Source organism: Naegleria lovaniensis (genome assembly GCF_003324165.1).
Source record: "Naegleria lovaniensis strain ATCC 30569 chromosome Unknown tig019, whole genome shotgun sequence".
In the NCBI taxonomy this organism is placed as follows: domain Eukaryota; phylum Heterolobosea; class Eutetramitea; order Acrasida; family Naegleriidae; genus Naegleria; species Naegleria lovaniensis.
Window position 1 is genome coordinate 169,209 of NW_025407840.1, and position 19,081 is coordinate 188,289.

Consider the following 19,081-nt stretch of genomic DNA (forward strand, 5'->3'; position numbering starts at 1 on the left):
GATCCAGTCATAAATTTACATTTCCGTTGTCTCAGTTCTCACGAAACGTTTGATCAAAAAGCGACCAGTATATTAATTTACACAATTATTTTCAATAATAACAATTAATTGAGGAGTTTTCCCTCCAAAGAACGCCGTTAAAGAAAATTGAAAAATGAAATGCAGCAACACAAGTCACGTGCTAACAAAAACAACATTCTCGATGGGCTGCCATCTTCTTCCGAATGAATGTAGAACACTTGTGGATTATATCATCAAGATTCGATTGGGAAGGCTTTCATCGTGTTCTTCCACTTGTTGGCAACGTATGAAAGAAATTTATTTCAAATATATTGTACCATTGACTACCAAAAGCAAAAGGATGAGAAGGATTTCATGGATCCTTGTTACCCTAGTGGCCTTTTCAGCCTCGGGATACGTGTTCATCAAGTTGATTTTACTCTTCTTTTCAAACTCGTTAAAATCTGTATTATCACCAGCAAGTATTGAAGAATTGGATGCTGGCAACAACTTTCATGGTAATTCATCATCATTAGAGGAACAACAAGATCCTCTGTATTGTCCTAACCATTGCATCATGTTTTTGGATCGTGTGAAGGAACATGTACAAACAAGCCTCATGAATCAATTCTCATATTCGGAGGAGCCTGGCATTCCGTCATGGACAAACAACAGCCAACATTTAAGAGTCGTGGTATGTGTGGTTCAAGTGTTTTGCTTGGCAAATATTGTGAGCCGCGTCTTGTCTTGTTGCTTCTTGGACAAGAGAGTCATCAATGAAAAAGTACTGGATCAAGTGGAGCATGTATTTTCGGAAAAGGTCATCCCCACTTGTATACAGCAGCAACTAATGTAAGTAGCCATTCAAATGTGTCTCTAACATAATCCCTTTCAACATTCTCAACTTTCGTGAAGTAAAAAAGTAAATGAGAAGGACTACCATCCATCATTGATTGATAACTTTAAAACTCCTCTACATGCGCATACAATCACGCAGTATTTAAGTACTCTCAATCATGGTATCATGATGGGCAATCATTTAGAGGATGTTCTAAGAAGTATTCGAATTGAGAATGAAAAGATACCATTCTCTCCGTGTTCTCTACTTCTGAATTCCATCACGAATCAAGTTGGATTCTCTGCACCATGGTCGCAGCGTATTGAAGAGATTTGGTTGCAATACTGTAATGCATGCTTTGATTTACTTGTTTCCCATGTAAGAAATTCTACCTCAGCCGTGCTCATCAAAGGCGAGCTCGACAAGATGTTGGCTACGAGCACGAGGAGGAGTGGAACGACAAGCCTGCCTTATGAAGAGCTTTTAGATGATCTGTCATGCTTTGCAAAACTTGATTTAGAGCTGAATATATAATTTATTGGAGTGCTAAGAGCACTTTGAACAGCATTCTAGTACTACTCCAATCTTAGTGAATCCGAGTATTGATGTTTGTTTGAACATACAAGAAATCACCTTTGGATAAGTTCTTTCTCATTTGGGAAGTGTTTCGTTGCATGGAAAGGGCTAACGAGTCCAAAACCCTACCAATATGATCAACCGATGTGGAATTGGATGATCGTATTGAGGAATGAATGGCAGCTGTTGAGGCTTGAAGAGAAGGTTTGTTGTTGGCGGCTTTGCTTTCCATGGTTTAAGAATTTTTTACTAAGGAGTTTTAAGTAAATTTTCTCTACAACAACTCTCTCACGTTATTCTTCATTTTGAATCAGGACCAAATAAATATTCAAACATTCAATTTTTCAAAATTTATTTTCAAGAACACTTAAAGCATTTGTTGGAGAGCTTGTTGTTGATTGGGTGGCAGAGAAGCAACAAGTTGTTGGAATTGTTGACCAAATTGTTGTGAGAATTTTCTAATACTTTCCAGAATGGTCATTTTCACCTTGTCCTTCAATTGTTCGGCTGGCAGAGTCAATCCCTCGACGAGTTTTTGTAAAATTTGTGGCAAGAGAGGACCAGTGGTATTGTTTGGATTCTCCAATAACATGGTCAGAGAGGTATAACAAATTGGACATTCTTCAAAATCTTCTCTGAGTGGAAGAGCATTCAAGAAAACAGGAAGCACTTGTTCCAATGGCATTTGAAGACCACAAGCAATAAATCTAGCAATAGATCCACATGCATTATCTACAACAGCTGGATGATACTTGCTTGGTTCTACAAAGATTGGATGTAAACTTCCCAATACAGGCATGACGTGTGGTTGAACTTCATCCTTATTAAAGAATGCAATCACACCAACACCATAAATAGCATTTCTTTGAGCATTATAATGTGGATCCTTAATACATTGCAAAATAATTGGCAATACGTGTTGAACGTATGGCTTCATGTGTTCTTGAAGTGAATTCAAACTTTCACATATAGTTCCCAAAGCCATAATTCTGTCACCAATAGGTCTTGATGGTTGAAGATATTTCATCAAATCTGGGAAGACCTTCTCAAAGAATGGAGCAAATTCTGGACCTAACAGACCAGCAATCGTGTCAACAATGTCAGCAACAACATCAATCAATACAATATCGTGATCTCCTTCGTCTTCCATTTCAGTAGCATTGCATGGAGTGTTTTGTCTCAATAATTGAATAACTCCTTCCATAATTTCATTAATGTGTCTACCCAACACGAGAAGTCCACACTTGTGAGAGAGTTCAATAATGCTTTCACAAGCTCTTGCAACAGTTTCCTTGTCCTCTTCAGTCGTCAATGTATTGACCAAAGTTTCTAAAACCTTATTCACAACCACACGTTGATCCTCACTGAGGTCTTGATTTTCTGTTTGATATTCCAAAGTAGGAACAGCAGCAAAAACAAGATTTCTTAATGAAGTCATGGATTGTCTTCGAAGTGAATAATGGAAATGTCCAGCATAGTCAATAACTGCATCAATCACTTGATGTAAATATTTAGCAAAGTGTGGACCTGTAGCTTTTGCAATTTGACAAGCACATGAAATGGCAGCACTTCTTTCATCAATGGCTGAAGTTCTCACACTAAATTTGTAATTGGTACCATCAAAGGCCATGTCATCATCGTCATCCTCTTCATCATCACCACCAGCATCACCAGCAAGATCATCGTCATCGGCAGCTAATTGATTTCCATAAGATTCAATATTATTTCCATCATTTCCTTCAACTTCAAAACATGTATCTTCAGCACACAATGCATTGACAACATATTCACCAGCTGTTGGTAAATAAACTTTGAAATCTTCTCCCAAAGTCATGGCCATACTTTCAAAGAACATGAATGTGTATTCTTTAAATTCTGATGAATTATTCTTTTCAACATTGGACATGGCAAGTCTCATGAATCCATCGACATAGGGAGCAAAGATTTGTTTTCCAACTGCAAATGCAATAATACCCACACATTCAGTAGCTCTGGATTTTAACACAAGGAGGTCACTACTTCCTTCTGCTTCCATTAATTGTTTCATCATCATGACAAATTGATTAAAATAGGGTTCAAATAATTTACCAGCAGCAGAGGCAGCAGCACTAATACCAGCAACGGCTACTTCTTGAGATTTTCTATCATTAGAGGTCAATAAGGAATAGAATTTGTTTAAAATAGATTCCAAATAAGGTTTGATGGGTTCTCCTTCCATGTGTTGTGTGAAAATATCTAAACTGTAAGCACTCTTTTCCTTAATCTCAAAGCTCTTGTCAGTGAGATTGTGAATAATGAAAGGAAGGACCTTTTCATGATATTTCAAAATTTCTGGTTGACAAAATTCAGCCAAACTAGAAATTGCCAAAATTGCACAAGCTCTCACAAGTTTGCTTTCATCGGTGAATCCAGCAGCAATCAATGAAACCACTTGCTCCAAATTAGCTTTGACAGCTTCTTGACAACCTTCTGAAATAATTCCCAAAGCAGTAATACCAGCTCTTCGATCAAATTCATTGGCACTTTGACACAATGGAAGAGCTCTCTCAATAATGTCCTTAAAGACATACTTGCTTGGAAGTTCAACAGCAGCATTATCTAAAAGTGCAGAACCCAAATCATAAGGAGTGAATTCATCATCATCTGCTTCGTAACCTTCTTCAAGTTCTTCTTCTCTTCTTTCACTCATCAATGCAAAGGCAACATTTAAAATGTGTGGAACAACTTCTAATTTGATCATTAACTTGGGTTTGTAAGTAATGGTCCATTCCATAAATGTCGTTGCCTTTCCTCTCAATTCTTCAGTCAAGTGTGTGTTCACAGCAATTTCACACATAAAGCTCAATAAATTTGGAACAATCTTGTCAAAGGCTGTGGACTTGTGTTCAACCAATTCGTCGAAAATTTCAAAAGCATTTGCTGCTTCTTCATATCTTGATTCTGCAATACAATGTTTCAAAGCTTCTAACATTTGTGGAACTACTTGAATGATTGCATCCAATTGAGGATTGGATTGTTTTGGTCCATCTTCTTCATTGACATCTTCAACTTCAAGAACCAATTGACGAATTCCCTTCAATGCTGCAATTCTCACAGCAGAGTCACTATCCAACAATCCTGCTTGGAAAACTGCCAAAATTTGTGAAAAGTTGGATAACATTTCATCGGGAGTATTTTCAATCAAAACTGTGAAAAGTGTAATACCAAGTTCTCTAAAAGCAGATTGTTCGTGTGCAACACATTGAGAGAGGAATTTTGGAAGGTCTGCCCAATTGGAAATTTCATGGAGAGCCATCGCACCGACGAGTTGAATGAGAGAAGTTCGTACAAGATGACTGTTTTTGTGTGTGTGTCAATACAAGTTGTTGAGTATGTGTAGGTATTTAAATATATATATACACAAGTGTGTGTGTGTGGGTATTGACATGTCGTGAGGTTCCAAGTAGAAAATATTATAATAAATGATGATGATAAAGTCGAATGAATCACAAGTATGTTCATATATATCCGACCCATCATATTCAAATAATAATTATTTAAAAAATCATTTAACAATGTGTGAAAAAACACCTACGTTGGTTCACTCAACAAGGCATTCAAAATATTAAACTTGATATCTTCCTTCACTTGTGCATCCAACTTCTTCCAATGATTCTTCATCTTTAATCTCATCAAGACAGCACTCAATTGTCGAACACCCACATGCGTCGATCCTTTAATTTGTGAAACAAATCCTAACATACATTCTCGTTGTTTGAGAAATACTTTAATCACAGATTCTGCTTGTTTGATAATGGCACTATCAGGAACCATTAAATTCAAAAGGACTCTTTCCAATTCTTCGGCATTGGTAATTTGAGTGGGTGGTGGAGGTTGTTGCATCATTGTTATGATGAATGAGCTACTCTATGAGGTTTAGATTGTTGTTGTTGTTGTTGTTATTGATTGATTGGATATTGAAATTTAATTGCCACCAAAAGTGAGTCTCCGGCCGTGAGTGTGTGTGTTTGATGTAGTAGTAGTAGTGGCTGTGTGGAGCGTTTGTGTGTTTTTTTGTTTCGCAGAGAAAGAGGTTCAAAATTTTGTTGATCCTTTTTCTGTTTGTGGGAAGAGCAAGAAGTGTGAATTATTTGTTCAGTCGTGAATTTGTCATTCAATTTCACAAATGCTCTCCATTGGTTTGGGTCTCAACATGTTGCATAATTGCGTTTGTACATTGAGGAATTATTCGCATTGAGAGCAGTTGTTAGAGCTCGATTTTTCAAAAAACAAGTCCAGCGAAGAGTCTCTGTCACGCCGAGTTGTTGACTCGATCCCAAGTCCGCTTCCAATCACTGTCATCGGTGAAAACGATTTCAAAAAAACTGAAAAAGAGTGTGAAAACCTATCACATCACCTTGACACTTCTTCTACTATTTGATTATCATGACACGGTGTTCCATGACACAACACAAGCGGCTGCCACGAACGCTATCAAAAACACTACCATTCTCGAATCTTGTCCGTTACAGCCATCATCATCCAATATTCTCCTCAAAATCAATTTCATCACTGGTGTGGAATCATGTGTGGAATTTTGTGATGGTCGTTCTGTTCTCCATGATGATGACCATGACGCACAAAATGCTTCATCATGTCCATTCCGCAGAACTCCAACAACCAAGTAATTCTTCCTATCCTTATTATTTTAATTTATCTCTCAATGCAACTGCCAATAATCATTCGCTTTATTTTAGTCCATTGGTGTTTGTGAATCCGAGTGTGAACAATACTACTCCATATCCATCCTTTGGTTCAGTCATGATCGATTCTGGTCTGTATTATTTCACTGATTATTCGAATTTTAGAGATTCCATGATGTATTTCACATCGAACAAAATTGATGTGTGTCAATATGTTCGACAAACTGGAAATAATATTGCTGAGGATGGAAGTAATGCTTGTGAATACATATTTTGTGATACAAATGCAACAGTTGCTGAGCCTTTTTATAAGCAATTAGCTCAAGGAAGTATTCTTGGATTGGTAGAAATGTATTGCAAATATTGTGATTTAGGAAATAATACCTTGAAAGCCAGAGTTTGGAATGTTTCAACATGTCCTTACATTCGTCGAACTTGTGAAGTTGCCATGTCACGTGACAGTTCGATGGATCAAGCCGCATTGTGTGGCAGTGAACAAAGTACATGCTTACCATTTCCTTATTTTGATGGGAAAAAATTTTCATTAGATAATCTTTATTATTGCTATTGTGAAAATGAAAATCGATGGGGAATTGATTGCAAAGATTTTGGAGTTGTTGACGCTCGGTTATATATTGATTGGATTGTTTTTACCCTTGCATATGGAGTTGAAGCCATTATTGCCATTTTTGTCTTGTTCTTGCCAGGACTTTTACAAATTTCCTATTTGAAAGCCATTCGATATTTGTTTTTAAGATTCAACACGTACATTCGAACATTATGGACCGGAAGTGCAGAAAATCCAATGGGCTATGCCGATGAACAAATTTATGGCACTCCATTCAAGTGGTTCTCTGTTCGTCATTTAAGACTCATTGTCATGGTGGTCATTTCCATTTCCTTATTCTCTTATACATTGGTGAGAATTATTTGCCATGCTGCAAAACCTTTCGGATTGTTTGCCATCACCGATGTTTTCCTTGCTCTATGTTTTTATTTCATGACCACTGGTTTTCTGCTGATTGCCGTTCTATGGAGTAATATAGCCTTATCGGACAAGAGAAAAGGAGGTACAGATGTGTTGATGATGCCTCTACGAGTAATCCTATTCGTTGTGTTGGGATTGATGTTGCTATTGGCCATTGCTTACATCATTGCCGAGCAATTACTCACATTGGCGAGTGGAATTGTTTTAATCTTCTCCATGATTGTGTTCATTGGGTTGGCCGTTGCTTTATTTTCTTTCGGTTTGAAATTGTATTGGGATTTATCCAAAATTAGAAAGGATGGAGTTTCGATTACTTCGTTGCGTTTTACCAAATTCATGTTTGCAAGTTGTGTCGTGTTTGCATTGACCTGCTTGTTCTTTTTATTGGCTGCACTGACCAAAGTGTCGCATACGGGCATTCTCTCCAAATATTATGCACTGTGGCAGAATTTATTTGTGGACTTTTTCATGTTGTGTCATTATGCCTTGTTGATTTATATCCTGTATGATCATAAGGCAGCCATGGATTTGTATGAGTTTGTGTATTGGCCTTTCTGTTCGTGTTGTTTCAGAAAGAATAAGTCTTCGGAGAAATAACTCTCATAAAAAATATCTTCTTAAAAATAATAATAATAACCATGTCATTGCTTGTGTAGTGATACTTTCAATATTTCGCTATGGAAAAGTCACTAGGGAAACGCCAATGCTTTCCTTAATTTATTCCCCATCTATTTCTTCAAGATGGTTGTCACCTTGTCATCTTTTGATGTATAAATAAAAATATTCGTGTCATGATCCTTAATGTATTTAGCAAGAACATCTGCTTCTGATCCTAGACTTCCACCACTAGGAGGACGATGAGTTCCCGTAGCAATCTTCTTCACGTCCTGGCTCGTGAGCGTGAGTGATATGAGTATCACACTTTCTTCCAACAGGGACTTGGCTTGTTGTGTGCATTTCTTAATGGCAATGGTCGCTGTACTTTGATGTTTGGCTTTGTTTTTAGGTTGTAAAAATATAACATGATTTTCTGGTATGGTGTCGAGGGAAGACCCTGGTGGAGGAATGGTGCTTGAAGAGGCACTTGGAGTGGTTGGTTTTTTCTGCTTTCCTTCACTTGTAATGTACGAGACGAGAGTTTTCTTGTCAATTTCGTAGACTTTTGCTTTCTTGATACCTGTTTCTGAATCTTGATTGGCAGATAATCGAATTCTTACTAGATTCTTGGAGATGAGATTGGATTTGGTTACGACAATGTATTTAACCTTGTGTTGTTTGCAATAGGTTTTCACATATTCATAGTCAGTATTGTCATCATAGGTTAAATCAGCTTTGATTCCTGCTTCCCACAACATGTCTGCAACTCTCATTCGTTCTTCCTTAATTCCCTTATTTTCGGAGTATACTAGTACTTGAGGCACACCACTGTCGAAATGAGGAATGAGAGGCTCGTCCTCTTCATTGGGCTCTGTATTTTGTTTGGTATCTACCAAAAGGGTATGTCTAAATAATTTCTCGAGTTTGATATTCGCTCCTACCACATACTGAGGCGTCTTATCAAAGAGTGTGAAGTGGGTGACCATTTTGTCATATCTACCACCATTCATGATAGCAATGTAATCGTCACCTTTTTGAATTCCAAATTGGAAAATCAAACCGCTATATCTCTGATAGTCATTTGTTAAACTCGTGTCGAATTCAATCTTAACATTGGACTTATCAATGCCCCATATCGAAAAGTTGTTGAGCACAGTTGAAATGTCGTTTAGCGCTTCTCTTGCTCCAATATTTGTAAAAATGTTTGCAAGCTTTTGTCTGGTGGCATCCACGGCTCCTCTCAACCTAAATAAATCTTTTAGAATGGGCTTGCCCTCTGGCACAGGTTGATTCCAAGCATAGTTACACTTTTTTCGTTTTGAAACGAACTTGCATAGTTCTTCGTATTCTCTCTTGGGCACTCCACAATAGTCTAATATCGAATAAATAACTCCTGTATGGTTAATTCTGAGTACCCAGCGGCCATGTTTTGGTACAAAAACCTTTGCAATTCTTGTAAGCATCTTGATAATCTCTGCATCGGTAATGAGACCAAATCTAGATCCCACAATGTCAACAGAGCAAACCTGATTCATGGTGAAACCTGATTTATCACTTTGTTTGACCACATTCTGGAAGGAGTATCGTTTCAAAAACTTGATTTCACGGTCGTTAGGAAGTCTGGCCAAATACCTTGCGAGTGTAACTGCTCCATCTTTTGCAATGTTCATGAGTTTTCCTGACTTGAACATGACTGGATAGGAATCTTTTTCTTGAACCATGCCGTCCAGTTGGTCACTGTTTGGGAAGTAAATTTCCACATCAAACTGTACAGCTGCATGTAAGTGAAAGATCGATTGAAGAGTTAGAATGGCTTTCTCTCTGTTGTAAACCTTAGCTAAATTAAACTCATTGCTAATAGATAAATCCTTCTCTTTTCTGTTAAAGAGAATGGAAAGTTTTTCTTCTGTAGTAGATATTGGCATGTATTCAGATCCCAATAACTGTTCAGCAGTGGGTCGCTTTTCTGGGTCCTCATGAAGCATCCACTCAATAATCTCTTTTTCCTTTTCATAAACTGCTGGAAAAGTAGGAGGAACTTTACCAGTCTCACGAAGTTTTGAAATTACAACAAGACGTTCGCTTCCAGTGGAAAACCTGGGATGAAGCCTAAATTTAACATGATCACAAAATGGGTCCATGTGGTCAGTATTTGGTAGAATGATTTTCAAATATACTTACATTTCAAAGAAAATAATTCCTAATGAATAAATGTCAACCTTGGAAGAGTAATGAGGAGATGTAAAAATCTCTGGAGCGCTATATAGTGCAGTTCCTACTCCTGTGGACAACTCAGATGAATTTGATTGAGACAAGGAAAATTCAGATTGTCCTCTGTGGTGTCGATAATAGTGTGACTTTCCTCTCACTGCAACTGAAAGTCCAAAGTCTCCAACCTTAATAGTTCGATCTACACTGATAAAGAGATTGCTTGGTTTCTAAGATGTGTTATATCAAAGCTCTAGAGACGTTATAACTTACCAAATCACGATGAATAATGTCATTCTTATGGAGATAATTGAGAGCTTCCACTGTTTGTCTAAGATATCGCCATGCTTCATCTCGTGATAGCAATGTCTTGTCAATGACTTCTCGGAGCGTCTCTTGACAATATTCCATCTGAATGTAAAGAATACGGGTTGGCACATTTTTGGTGAAGGCGTTTGTTGACTTGAACTCCGTTTTAGTTTTAGGTTCTGTCATCTCTGAAACTGAATCGAAATTGTAATATTCAGTTTCATCTGAATTGCTTTCAAGAATTTCATTTTCGAGAGTTTCATTGTTCTCCTCTCTCCATGCATTGAAATATCTTACAATGTAGCTATGATTTAGTCGTGATAAAAGGTTGACTTCTCTCAAAATAGTTTTCTCTTCTTTTTCATCCCTGGACTGGAACTTAATTTTCTTGATTGCGTAAATTCTTTGATCAAGCTGATTTTTGACTTTGGTAACCATTCCAAAACCTCCTTCGCCCAATCGCTCGAGCTCTTCAAAATCTGTTTTGTACCGCGACAAGCTTGATGAAGAAGAGTCGACCTGGTCGGATGGCTCTCTCCAAAAGAACGAAAATGGCTCGACAGCACTTTCTGAGGCTGTTTTGATTTGCTCATTAAATAGATTTCTGAACTGTTCTTTGAACTCTGTAAAATTTGAAATATACTTTTCCATTGAGGGCGACAAAACTCCAATTTTCATAAGCTGCTCTGTCAACTCTGTAAAAGCATGTTTTTGATCTTTGGAAAGCCGGTTGCAAAATATTTTGATGAGGTGAACTAGAAGCATTTGAGTGCGCTTTTGATGATCCTCTGTTAATTCATCTAGGGTTGTTTCTTCTTTTTGCTTTTTTGCATCTAGATAGTAGCTGAAAAAGTTTTTAGCTGGGCTGGATGATACCACCCCAGGACTGGCACCAGATTGGCTAGAATCACTGGATTCTTTCTCTTCTCTTATGGATATGGGAGATGACTTGTGAGACGGCTTTTGCTGTAGTTTTTTCTTCTTTTTTGAGTCATCTTCTTCCTCGTCCTCGTCTAACACCAGCTCTTCTTCTTCACTTTCCTCCTCACTAGCGTCGCTTTCTTCTTCCTCCTCATCGCTGTCTACCAAGACAGCTCGTTTGAAAAAGTTACGATGTTTTGGTTGTTCTTCTTCTTCATCCTCTTCGTCTTCTTCCTCTTCAGTGTGACTCTCATCGTCTTCTTCTCCTTCTGAATAATGCAAGTATGCATCTTTGTCTTCTTCATCTTCTTCTTCTTGTGTGTTAGAATTAAATTTCGACACAGGACTGCTTGTCGATTGTCCATGCATGCTTTTTTGATATTCAAAAATTTCTTCTGTGACTTTGCTAATGGGTGTTGGAGATTCATCCATCATTAGTTTCAGCTTGTGTTCTTGCTTTCTTGTTTTTTGTTCTTTAATCATTTGCTTTCTCTTTACACCCATGTCAATAATTTCTTGCTCTTTCTGTTTGTTGAGTTGTTGTCGTTTTTCTTTTTCTTCTATTGCTCTCCTCTTTTCATTGTAGTAGTCCTGTTCGAGCCTCTCTACATATTCTTTCACACCATCTGTACAAGTTGTAATTATTTCATGCAACAATTGGAAGCCTTTTCCTTCGTTACATTTTGACTTAAAAATTATGTCACCTCCATTCATGTATAATATTCTTCAAAAACTTACTGTTATGTTGTCATAGAGATTCTTTATACTCTCTTTACTCATACCACTTGCATTTTCTATGGTGACTTCAGGAGGTAAAATTGGATATCCAATTGGTAGGCTTCACTCAGATTTTTAGTGTCAAATAAATGTCACTGAGGTTTCACACTTACATAATTTTTAAAGTAATGCTAGCCTCCGCAATCAAGGGTTGATTTGAATTTTCCTTGTTGTTATCATCCTCTTCTACTGATAGCGAGTCTGAACTCATCATCATGTTGTGTTCCTTTGTTTTGAAAGAAAAGATGATCATAATTTTTCGTGTACAATCAATTTTCATGGGATCATCAATAGTAAACTCTTCGAGAAGAGGCTTTTTAATTGTTTTAGTTTCACTAGGTTTTTGTAGAGCTTCTTTATATGATATTACAGGCTGTTGTTTTACATTTGGATCATTTACATAATAAAAACTCAAGGAATCGGGATAAACAATTGCTTCCGAAAACAATTCGTTTCTCAATTCCTCATGAATATTTCTTGATGAAGCGCTAGCTCCCACATCTTCGGGCTGATGCTGTGTATGAATGTTAGAAGTAGAAGTGGTGTCCGTCATTGAAGACGGCAGCGTTTTCTTCTTGTGCTTGTTCGGCATTTTTTTGTAATGCTCTTGATCGTTTATACTTTCCACCACGTGGTCGTGTTAACTGGCCTGTCCAGTTGTCTAATCATATAGTTTGATTCAATCATAACAATTATTCGCTGGTTGGGAATTTGCTTGAAAATGTTGGGAACGTTCCCAACAAAAAAATGGCTCAGCATCAAACCACCCGAGATTTGTTTGTGAGAAACGGACAAGAACACGTGTTTGCGTTTGAGAAGGAACTCTCCGAAGAACAATTGGCACAACTGTATCAACAATTGGCAGAGTTGCCCAGCCCTGAGTTGTTGAACGGAATGTTTCAAGAATCGGTTGTGTTGTCTGGCTCTCCAAGTAGACCTTCTGATGTGATTGCACCTCCTCCGAATCAGGTGATATCATTCAATAGAAGTAGCACGGAAGAGGAGGAATTAAAACAAATAGGTATGGATGCTATTCAACGAGGAGAGTTGGGCGTGTTATTGCTTTCGGGAGGCCAAGGCACTCGTCTCGGAAGTTTATTACCCAAAGGCATGTACGATGTTGGGTTACAGAGTGGAAAGACATTGTTCCATATCCAAGCAGAGAGGATTTTGAGGTTACAACAACTGGCTGGCACTGTTCATCCAATTCCTTGGTACATTATGACTTCGAATTTCACACATGAAGAGACTGAACAATATTTTAGAGACAACTCATATTTTGGTCTTAAAAAGGAGCAAATTCTATTCTTCCAACAAGGAGACGTGCCATGTTTTTCAATGGACGGCAAACTCTTATTGCAATCAAAGCATGAAATCGCTACTGCACCCAATGGAAATGGTGGAGTTTACCAAGCTCTTGCTAAATTTGGAATTTTGGATCACATGAAACAAAGAGGAATCAAATTTATTCATTCGTACTGTGTAGATAATATTTTAGTGAAGATTGGAGATCCAATATTTATTGGACATTGTATTAAACACGGGTGTGACTTTGGTACAAAGGTGGTACCCAAGAGAGATCCCCATGAAAAAGTAGGAGTATTTGCATTGAAGAATGGCAAATATCACGTTGTCGAATATAGTGAAATCACTAAGGAAATGGCTGAAAGAGTTGATGAAACTACAGGGCAGCTTTGTTTCAATGCAGGTAACATTGTCAACTTTTTCTACACGCTAGAGTTTTTAGAAAGATGTGCTGACATACTTAACACACACAAGTTGTATCATATTGCAAAGAAAGATATTGAATCAATAGATATCAATACTGGCGAGAAAAAGAAACAACCAGGTGTGAAGCTCGAACTGTTCAACTTTGATATTGTGGAGTATGCAAAATCCGTGACTATTTTTCAAGTTGACCGAGAGTCTGAATTTTCTCCTCTCAAGAATGCACCAAATCAAAACAATTCTGATTCTCCTGAGACTTGTCGCAGAGATTTATCCATCCTCCATTCCAAGTATCTAGAACGAGCTGGAGCCAATGTTGTTGGAGATTGTAGAACCCAACTTTGTGAAATTTCTCCTCTCGTCACCTATGCTGGCGAGAATTTGGAATCTTTCAAAGGAAAGACCATTCCATTACCCTGTCATATCACACACACTAGTAACTAAGAATACAACTTATAACCAACCTATTTATTGTCCTCATCCAAGTCTGTCTATTGCTATTCAAATCCAAATTCAATTCTCTGCTCATCATCAAACAAAAATGAATCATATCGGAGAGCAACCAGGCTTTGATTATGACGCTACTGTAGCGAGAGTGAAGCGGTTTGCAGTGGCTCTTGCCGAAACGGAATTACAATCGTCCAAGTCGTTGGAGAATGTGGCTTCGGAAATTCAAAATATACAGAATAACAACACCTTGCTGCATAATCAAATTACCACACTGTGTTCGGCTCAGATTGAGGAAGCGCAACGTGCCTTATTGTTGATCAACTCATCCCAAAATATTCTCAAAGATGTAAAATCAGAGTAGGTATTGTGAAAGAGTATTGGTGTGCCTTATTTGACACGACATTATTATTCAGATTTTCGAGTCTTAAAGAGAAGGCTAGAAAAGGACAAGAAATCATCAAGTGCTATTCCACGATTCGGAAAGCGTTTTCAATCCTGAGTATGATCGGAAAAACAAGGGAATGGATTGCTAGGCTTCTCCATCTCAGAAAAGAAGTATTTCAAATGAAACAAATATTGAGGACTGAGTTAGAAAAGCTAATGAACCAAGATGAAGAAATAGAACTAGAAGAAGAAGGCGATGTCTTTGATGAAGAGGTCGATTTAAGCCAATTTGGATTTGAAGAAACTGACTTTAATGATGAAGAACCACACAACGTATTGATCACCATTTATGAAAGATTATGCGGATTGGAAGACTTTAGGTTAAAAGCTCTCGATGAGACATCAAATAATCCCCAAAGCATGCAAGTGTTTTCAAAATACCTATCCATCATTGACTCTGTCATGCATTTGTTTAATAAGGTCATGGAGAAGCACTTTGAGAATGCAGTGGGCTTGTCGCATGAAGAGCCAGAAAAATTAATTCAGGTTATTAGAATTATGGAAAGAGATGAGAAGCGGAAACGGACGGTAGAAGCTGATTCTCTTACATCACACGACATGGAACCCGTTACCTTAAGATATTCTTACAAAAACTATCGACAAATGTGCTTGGAATCCATTGAAAGATATGTTCAAAACTCGTTGAGGTATGAAGTTGGAAACGATGAAAATATTGAAGATGTCATGGACAAGATGAAAAATCTTGTTGAGTCTGAGTTGGAAACCATCGAAAAACATCTAGTTGTTTGCTTTCCAACAAAATATAACATTTTTGAAAAGTGTGTAGAATTTTTCGACAACGAGGTTCGACACATTTTAAGTCACTACATCACCGACGAGACAGACAATATTACAAGATCTCAAATACGTAAGTTAAAATCCATTAGATAGGAAGATCATGACCTTTTTATAAGTTAAATGGCTCATAGAGTATCCAGAAATTTACGACCCATACCTTGACTATCTCGAAGCTGTGAAAATTGACTATTCTGGAATGATAACTGACCTTAAAACCACTATTAACATCACCTTCTTTGTAAGTATTGAGGAATATCAGTACCTGTCTGATGCGAGTATTCATAGAAATCGATCATGGAGTGGCGAGAGAAGCTTGTTCAAAATCTCTTTAACACGATTTGTAAAGATAATTCTGATGAAAAAGGGTTCTTGATACAAGACGACATTTTATATACATATGGACCGATTGATTTCTTCACTACCCTTGACCAGGCATTGCAATCTATTTCTCAATGTGGCCAAAAAGATGTAAGTAAGACCAATTAGAGCTCAACCCTCACTTATTGAAATATTCCCAGCTGATGGAACAAATTTCTTTTGCAATAAGACAAACTTTGACTGATTACACTGCAAACTTAAAGGATGGTGTTAATCGTAAGTTAAAATTTTTGAATAAGCTGTATTATATATCTATTTTTCATAAGGACATATGGATAAAATCACAATCAAGAGATTAATTGCTCTCTCCAACGACTGCAGTAAATGCATTTTGTTTACTCAAGATCTACAGGACCAAATTGCAGAGGTTTTACCGGACTTGGAAATGGAAAAAATAACCATGGAAGAAGTATTGAGTGGTTTTTCTAGCCTTTCTTCTGAACTTGTAAATACTCTTTGTCAGAGATTTATATCGAAAATTGATCCGTGTCTAGAGAAAATTTTCACGAAAGATTGGTATTCAGATAAAGGAGAACACACATGTGTAACGGAAGCTTTAGAACTTTTACAGAACGATATTCAATTACCAATTGATTTTATGGAATGGGAAAAGGTTGTAACAATTGTTACCAAAGTATTTAATCATCTGGTAACTAGATATATTGACTCCTTGATGACAAAGAAGTTTACGTTCACCAAAGAAGAACGTGAGATAGTGAAGAATGAAATCGCTGCAAGCATTGCGTTTTTACCTCCAGAAGACGATAACGGCTGGGTCTCTACCATTGTGAAGCCTCTTAGATTGATAGAAGATGTGTTCGATACCATCGACGATGAAGATCTGCTTCAGTGCATGTCAGAAGCTACAAGTACATATTCAGATCTAGGAGAAATCGTTTTTGAAACTCTTGTAAAGAAAGCTGGTTTTACAAAGGATCGAACGGAGCTTTACCTCTCAACCATTTCACAATTCTTCAAAACAAAGAGTAAGCTTGCCCAAAGAAAACATGACAAAAAGTCGTTATTTGGCGTTTATAATCCCAAAGTAGAAGAAGACAAATCTTCAACCAAATCAGAGGTTAAAGAAAAGAAAACAACCTCAGAAAAGAGAGTTAAAAAGAAAAAATCCCTTCGAAGAATCTTTTCGTCACAAGCAGAACAACCCAAAGCTTTGTCGGCCAGTTTCACGGACCCCTCAATTCCAGACGACGATGACGATGGAGATTTGCCCTCCAAGCCAACAACAACGAATAGCAGCCCAGTTTCAGTCATTCCTGCGGGGGCAGAAAAAAAGAAAGGAGAATCTGGTGTTTCCGAAATGAATCTGTTAGATTATTTGGATGATTAGAATAAAGGTGTCAAGTTTTCATGCTCCTGTACAATGACGAATGAGTAGTGTTGAAGCAGCTGCTCATTATTTTATGATGTATGTTTATTCGTTTAAAAAAACAGTTAGTTCTTAGTTTCAGTTAGTACCAAGTTTTTCAGAAATCATCTTTTCAATCCAGTATGACCACCTATCTACACAGCCCTTTACGTCTTCAATAATGTAATCCCGTCCTGGTGTACGTAAAATCATATTGTTGTCCGACTTCTTAATAATCTTAAGGGTTTTTGATAGTGGTACAAATCCTTTCACCACCATGTTTTCATAATCTATGTACATGAGTCTTGGCCAATCAGTTAGAATGAGCTGTCTCTTTTTGGCGGTCAATCTTCTTCGTTTTACAACTTTTCTTGTGTAGACTATGGATTCGTTTTTAAGTAAAAATAGAGACCACTTTTCGTTCAGTTTTTCTACAATGTAGGGGTTAGGCTCATCAAAATCGTCTTGCTTGTCTTCAAGTTCAATAGCATTCAAGTCAGCAAATGGTACAATGGATGGTGGAGTTTGATTCTTCAAATTATTAAAGTCAATGCCATCAAAGAAGGGATGAGCCTTTAGCTCCTTGTATCCGTATGGGCCAACACCTAATCGTTTGGGCGCGTCTAATTGGAGCAACTTGTCAACAAAATCGCGTGCCACATATGGAAAATCGTCAGTAAATTCAAATTCTCTCTTCAATATCTTTTGGAAAATTAAGTATTCAGACTCAGCCTTAAATGGATGAGTGGCTGTAAGCATTTGATACACAATGCAACCGAGAGCCCACAAATCTGCAGCCTCAGTACAATCTTCATCTTTGAGAATCTCTGGCGAGACATACTGTACAGTTCCACAAAATGTACCCTTCTTTGCTTTAAGAGGAGATTCTCCTACAGTGACTTCTTCTTCAGCTGTGATTTTGGCTGTTCCAAAATCTGTTATTTTTACATGCATATCCTTACTGAGAATAATATTTTCGGGCTATAACAACAGTTAATCATGATTCATATTAAATTCTAGTACTCTTCAACAATAATAACATACTATCGTTGTACGTGTGAGTGAGAATCAATAAATCCATTCATGAACGACTTACCCTTAAGATCTCTGTGAATAATTCCGAGTGTGTGCATATATTCCATAGCATTTACAATTTCAGCAGTATAGAATTGAGTGGCTTCCAGCGAGAAAGGACCATAGTTTTTAATGTACGAGTATAATTCTCCTCCTGGGGCATATTCGAGAGCAAAGTCTAGCCACAAGGATGACATCATTTGTTAATGATGACAACCAAGCCGAGTACTAGTACTTACATAAATTATTGGCATCTTGGAATGTACAAAACAATTTAATCACGTTATCATGATCCATCATGTTCAATACTTGTTTCTCCATCTTTACAGTTTTGGTCTTGTTTTCCTTCAAAATCAGTTGCTTCTTGATAATTTTCAACGCATATTGCTTTCCGGTTGGTTTAAATGTAGCTAGAACAACTCTACTATAGGCTCCCTCTCCAATTTGTTCTCCCAGTTCAAAGTCTTCGCAACAATAGGACTTTCTAGGCATCATGCCCTCATGATGATGATATTGTTGGGGTATGCCAGTGGGAGGTGTACTAGCACTACGAGGAGATACGGGCATGACTGATGATGAAGGTGGTTGTTGATTACTTCCCACACTACCATGATGATGGCTGTTGTTGCTCTGAATGATAGGAGGTTGCATGGTTGAGGTCGAGGAAGTGGTAGTAGCCGTTAGAGCAGCGCTACTTGAGGGCAGAGCTTGCGCGACGCTCATTTTTTGTGCAGCGATCATGTGTGAATACGACAAAGAGAGAGAGAAGTGTGATTCGACGAGAATGGAAACAGAGGTCTGTTCTTTGCGATCAATTGCCAAAAACTATTGAATTTGTGAAAGAATGAGGTTGAGGATTTATCTCTCAGAGAGGGATGGTTGTATGTCAATACTGTTAGAGTGCAGCAGTGGCAATTGTGTTGTTAGTGACTAAAGGCTTGCAATAT

General features: G+C 37.6%; 7 protein-coding genes across 7 annotated transcripts; 4 read left to right on the plus strand and 3 right to left on the minus strand.

The window, feature by feature from the left end:
• Positions 1–202: 202 nt before the first annotated feature.
• On the plus strand, positions 203–1,372 carry C9374_003312 (uncharacterized protein; the record flags this gene model as incomplete). Its single annotated transcript, XM_044692827.1, has 2 exons — positions 203–852; positions 916–1,372. The coding sequence occupies 2 exons, from the start codon at positions 203–205 to the stop codon at positions 1,370–1,372; spliced, it is 1,107 nt and encodes a 368-aa protein (XP_044549490.1).
• Positions 1,373–1,781: 409 nt separating this feature from the next.
• On the minus strand, positions 1,782–5,299 carry C9374_003313 (uncharacterized protein; the record flags this gene model as incomplete). Its single annotated transcript, XM_044692828.1, has 2 exons — positions 1,782–4,749; positions 4,989–5,299. 2 exons carry the CDS (start codon positions 5,297–5,299, stop codon positions 1,782–1,784), a joined length of 3,279 nt encoding a protein of 1,092 aa, XP_044549491.1.
• Positions 5,300–6,037: 738 nt separating this feature from the next.
• On the plus strand, positions 6,038–7,681 carry C9374_003314 (uncharacterized protein; the record flags this gene model as incomplete). Its single annotated transcript, XM_044692829.1, has 1 exon — positions 6,038–7,681. The coding sequence occupies one exon, from the start codon at positions 6,038–6,040 to the stop codon at positions 7,679–7,681; it is 1,644 nt and encodes a 547-aa protein (XP_044549492.1).
• Positions 7,682–7,812: 131 nt separating this feature from the next.
• C9374_003315 (uncharacterized protein) lies at positions 7,813–12,488 on the minus strand (the record flags this gene model as incomplete). Its single annotated transcript, XM_044692830.1, has 5 exons — positions 7,813–9,790; positions 9,863–10,119; positions 10,163–11,806; positions 11,858–11,957; positions 12,010–12,488. 5 exons carry the CDS (start codon positions 12,486–12,488, stop codon positions 7,813–7,815), a joined length of 4,458 nt encoding a protein of 1,485 aa, XP_044549493.1.
• A 155-nt stretch (positions 12,489–12,643) lies between these two features.
• Positions 12,644–14,068, plus strand: C9374_003316 (uncharacterized protein; the record flags this gene model as incomplete). The annotated part of the gene is made up of 1 exon (XM_044692831.1): positions 12,644–14,068. The coding sequence occupies one exon, from the start codon at positions 12,644–12,646 to the stop codon at positions 14,066–14,068; it is 1,425 nt and encodes a 474-aa protein (XP_044549494.1).
• Positions 14,069–14,165: 97 nt separating this feature from the next.
• On the plus strand, positions 14,166–17,042 carry C9374_003317 (uncharacterized protein; the record flags this gene model as incomplete). The annotated part of the gene is made up of 6 exons (XM_044692832.1): positions 14,166–14,431; positions 14,488–15,386; positions 15,433–15,554; positions 15,602–15,784; positions 15,835–15,910; positions 15,961–17,042. 6 exons carry the CDS (start codon positions 14,166–14,168, stop codon positions 17,040–17,042), a joined length of 2,628 nt encoding a protein of 875 aa, XP_044549495.1.
• A 117-nt stretch (positions 17,043–17,159) lies between these two features.
• Positions 17,160–18,857, minus strand: C9374_003318 (uncharacterized protein; the record flags this gene model as incomplete). The annotated part of the gene is made up of 3 exons (XM_044692833.1): positions 17,160–17,995; positions 18,157–18,312; positions 18,374–18,857. The coding sequence occupies 3 exons, from the start codon at positions 18,855–18,857 to the stop codon at positions 17,160–17,162; spliced, it is 1,476 nt and encodes a 491-aa protein (XP_044549496.1).
• Positions 18,858–19,081: the final 224 nt, after the last annotated feature.